The sequence below is a fragment of the Sipha flava genome, unplaced genomic scaffold (assembly GCF_003268045.1).
Source record: "Sipha flava isolate LNK unplaced genomic scaffold, YSA_version1 377_pilon_pilon, whole genome shotgun sequence".
Lineage (NCBI taxonomy): Eukaryota > Metazoa > Arthropoda > Insecta > Hemiptera > Aphididae > Sipha > Sipha flava.
The window spans coordinates 1,369-5,615 of record NW_020273084.1 but is presented as its reverse complement, the minus strand read 5'-3'; the positions used below and the strand labels follow the sequence as shown (position 1 = coordinate 5,615).

Below are 4,247 nucleotides of genomic sequence, written 5' to 3'. Positions count from 1 at the left end.
TCGTGTATGAAAGGTTACGCTATCGCGCGTACCGTTGTCACTTTACCTTGATTCTTTCAAAACTTGTGTTTTTTAGCTTCGTACGTTGTATTTCGTTATTTAGCATTCTGTTCGTTGCTGTCGTTTTTGATTTCACGCGTTCACTTTGTTGTTTTTTCATTTCACATCGTTTGATCAACGAATAAATAAAAAACCATTGAACATTTTCGTGTGTGACTCGTTACTACGAAACTATACAATATGGCTAGGAGAGGTTTGTTGACCGACGATTTATCCCATGTCGAATTCGAAACAAGCGAAGATGTCGAAGTTATGTCGACATTTGATTCAATGCATCTAAAGGAAGACCTTATTCGTGGAATTTATTCATATGGTAAGTTGCTTAAGCGAAATGCAAATCTTTTAAAGGCTATATGTTAATATTACTGTGTTTTGTTTTAATAACTTTTACAGGCTTTGAACGTCCCTCTGCCATACAGCAGAGGGCAATTAAGCCCATGATTAAAGGACGAGATGTTATTGCCCAGGCGCAATCCGGTACCGGTAAAACTGCTACATTTTCCATAGCAATGTTACAAATAGTGGACACACAACTCAGAGAGTCACAAGTATTGTGTTTGTCACCCACCAGAGAGTTAGCTGTACAAATACAAAAGGTATAATTAACATAAATTATTTATGTTTATTGAATTATATCTATCGCATAATAAGCAAAATTGTTTGAATTATTATATTCAGTACTTTAGTTATAAATTATCGAAAAATTGTAGTTGTATTTTGAACGTAAATAAAAATAATGTATAGTATTGTAAAAACGTGCGCATGAATCGTCCAAGAGGGCATTTAAAATGATATATGTTAGTAAGAAAGTAATAAAAAAATATACATTGGAATATTCATGATCTAAAATATTAGGATCGGAAATGAATAAATGTCAACTAATGTCTCAACAGCCAACTTATCAGTGAAAATGCATTTTATTGATGTCTGCATTTACAACAGTAGTTGATAGTAGGTGGAAAATGTGTGAAAATTCAATAGTAAAAGACGTGAGTTAACTTAAAGAATGAGGACTAGGTATATTCTTAGTTAAAACTAGTGGCATAGTGTGGATTGCCGTCAGTGTTGTAAGCAATCACCAAAAATTATATCTACTTAATCTCCATTTTTTGTTTTTACCATCTCCAAAAAGTTGCTTACAATTTATATTACTGATTTGACCCTATAAAAATTAAAGAACTGCATAGTTCATGATTTTCCTCCCCTCCACTCATCTAAATATGTACCTAAACATTTTTTTGATACATCATAAATATTAAAAATTAAGTAACAACAATATTTTTATTTTAATTATAAATTCCTATTATTTATTAGAAGTTTACTTATAAGACAACTCAATTCTATTTTTTTAAAAAAAAAAAAATTATTAAGTCTATCGTCTTTAGAATTGAAAAAAATCTTTCAGCAGAAGTATAAGTTGCAGGAATAATTAAACTAATATACATAATTTAGTAACTTGGTAGAACAGTTGTTAAATGTGTTTCATTCATATATTTCAGAAGTTTATAAAATGTATTAATATTATATTATTTATAACTTATATTTATATATTTAATATGTGTTTGATAAAACTGATCATATGAATATACGATTGATAATTAAAAAATACTGGCCATATGTCTAAGTGAACTAAATTTATCCCGAGGAAAATAATCTTTGTAATAAGATATCTTTTTCAAAACCAAGTAACTCTATACAACTGTTAAACCGTGTAATTCAGAAAATTGTTCATTGATTTAGACTAATATAGGATCTACTATTTCATAGACTTAACGTTAATAATTAGTTTTTTCTATCTATAGATACTTGAATCATTCAATATCTTTTACTACTAGAGGGAACTTCTTTATCTCTTTCTAAGTCATTTACTTCATCCCAAACTAAATCAAATGTTTGCCTATATTAATTTAATTTATTCTTAAATTCATTTATTTTTCGAGTACAGTATGAAATATTTTTTTTTTTAACACATTAAAAAAATACCTTGCTAAAGGTAGTATTTTACCAAAAATGATTAAAATCAAAATCAAAATTTTCTAAAGTCAAACAAAACACATTTTAATGATTCAGCGTCTCAATTATTGGCATTCTCTCTAATAGACTGCATTAATTAGATACCTTAATCTTGTAGTGATAAACACCATAGAAATAACATATTACATATATATATATATAAACACTTGTCGAAAAATAATAAGTTTTTGAGATCTGATATGAGTACAAGCAACTGTATTTTCACTATGACCCTGACTTAAATTTTGTTGCGAATTAAGAAAGAAAAGTAATAATAAATAATGACTATTGTTTATAGAGTACAGATTAAATCATTTTTATTATTATTAATATTTTTTTCTTTATAATATAGATTATTATTTATTTGTTATTTATTATACATCAGTAACATAAATATTATGTTTATATAACAAAATATTATATAATTATATGTATATGTATTAATAATACAATTAAACTATTATATAGGTAGTTTTGGCATTGGGCGATTATTTAAATGTTCAGTGTCACGCCTGTATCGGCGGAACTAATATTGGCGAAGACATTAGAAAGTTAGATTTTGGACAGCACATTGTTTCTGGAACTCCAGGACGAGTGTTTGGTATGTATAATTTGTTTTTTCAAGATCTGTAGTTATTAAACAGGTTTGTTTCAATAGATATGATCAGGAGAAAAACATTAAGAACACGAAATATTAAAACTTTAGTATTAGATGAAGCAGATGAGATGCTCAATAAAGGTTTCAAAGAACAAATATATGATGTATATCGTTTCTTGCCTCCAGCAACTCAGGTATAGTTAACTTTTACATTTTTTCAATTGTAAATAAATAATATTAAAAAAAAATGTATATACCTATATTAAATGACTTTTGAAATTTCATAATGATTTTATTATGATAACTTTTCTTTATTTATAATTGAGGATAAATTTATTACCTGTCTTGTATTTCTTTAATTTTATTAATTTTTTCTAGGTTATTCTTATATCTGCCACATTACCACATGAAATATTGGAAATGACCAATAAATTTATGACGGACCCTATTCGGATTTTAGTAAAACGGTTTGTATAAATATAAATTATTATTGAAGTGTCAACCTTATAATTAATTATTTATCTATGGTTTTAGTGATGAATTGACACTTGAAGGAATAAAACAATTCTTTGTTGCTGTTGAACGGGAAGAATGGAAATTCGACACATTATGCGATTTATATGATACACTGACTATCACACAAGCAGTGATTTTCTGTAGTACTAAAAGAAAAGTTAGTTATCAGATATTTATGGTAAATTTTTCTTAACCAACCGGTTGTATGTAATTTGTTATTTAGGTGGATTGGCTAACAGAAAAAATGAGAGAATCTAATTTTACTGTTAGTTCTATGCATGGTGATATGCCTCAAAAGGAAAGAGACACAATTATGAAAGAATTTCGCGCTGGTCAAACGTGAGTCTAGAATATTTTTATTATTTTTTCTCTTTCTATGAAAATGTTTTGTTTATGATGAATGTTTGTAAGTATATATGTTTATATTATACAGGAGGGTTTTGATAACAACTGACATATGGGCACGAGGCATTGATGTCCAACAAGTTTCATTAGTAATAAATTATGATTTGCCCAACAACAGAGAATTGTATATACATAGGTAATTTAATATTAAAGTTGTTTTGAATCAGAACTAAAGTCATATTAATAAATTATATCATTTAATACAAAAATTGATTATTTTGAACTATATAAAATATATATATATATATTATGTGTTAAAAATTACATAAGTGATTATTATTAATAGATTTAACCTAATAATTCAAAAAACATTTTTAGGATTGGTCGCTCAGGACGATTCGGCAGGAAAGGTGTCGCAATCAATTTCGTTAAAAGCGATGACATAAGGATATTACGGGATATTGAACAGTATTATTCAACGCAAATAGATGAAATGCCCATGAATGGTAAGTTTAATTTTTATAAATAAAGTATTTGAACATCAAATATGTGCCCAAAGTATATTGAGCATTGCATGTTCAGTAGACTCTCAGCAGTTCGAAAATTTGATATAAAAAGGTTTACAATTTAGCGAATGTCTGAATTATCCAAGGAAAAAATGAATAATACAAATTAATAACAGTTAAGACTTATTACTGTACATATTTATTATTTA

General features: G+C 27.1%; 1 protein-coding gene across 1 annotated transcript; it reads left to right on the top strand.

Annotated features, from left to right (window-relative positions):
* Positions 1-240: 240 nt before the first annotated feature.
* LOC112688089 (eukaryotic initiation factor 4A-III) lies at positions 241-4,038 on the top strand (the record flags this gene model as incomplete). Its single annotated transcript, XM_025561103.1, is given in 9 exon segments — positions 241-373; positions 454-656; positions 2,542-2,674; positions 2,732-2,865; positions 3,050-3,138; positions 3,206-3,344; positions 3,411-3,526; positions 3,621-3,728; positions 3,911-4,038. Coding segments are annotated over 9 exon segments (1,183 nt in total), but the record flags the coding sequence as incomplete, so codon positions are not given.
* Between the last annotated feature and the right edge of the window lie 209 nt (positions 4,039-4,247).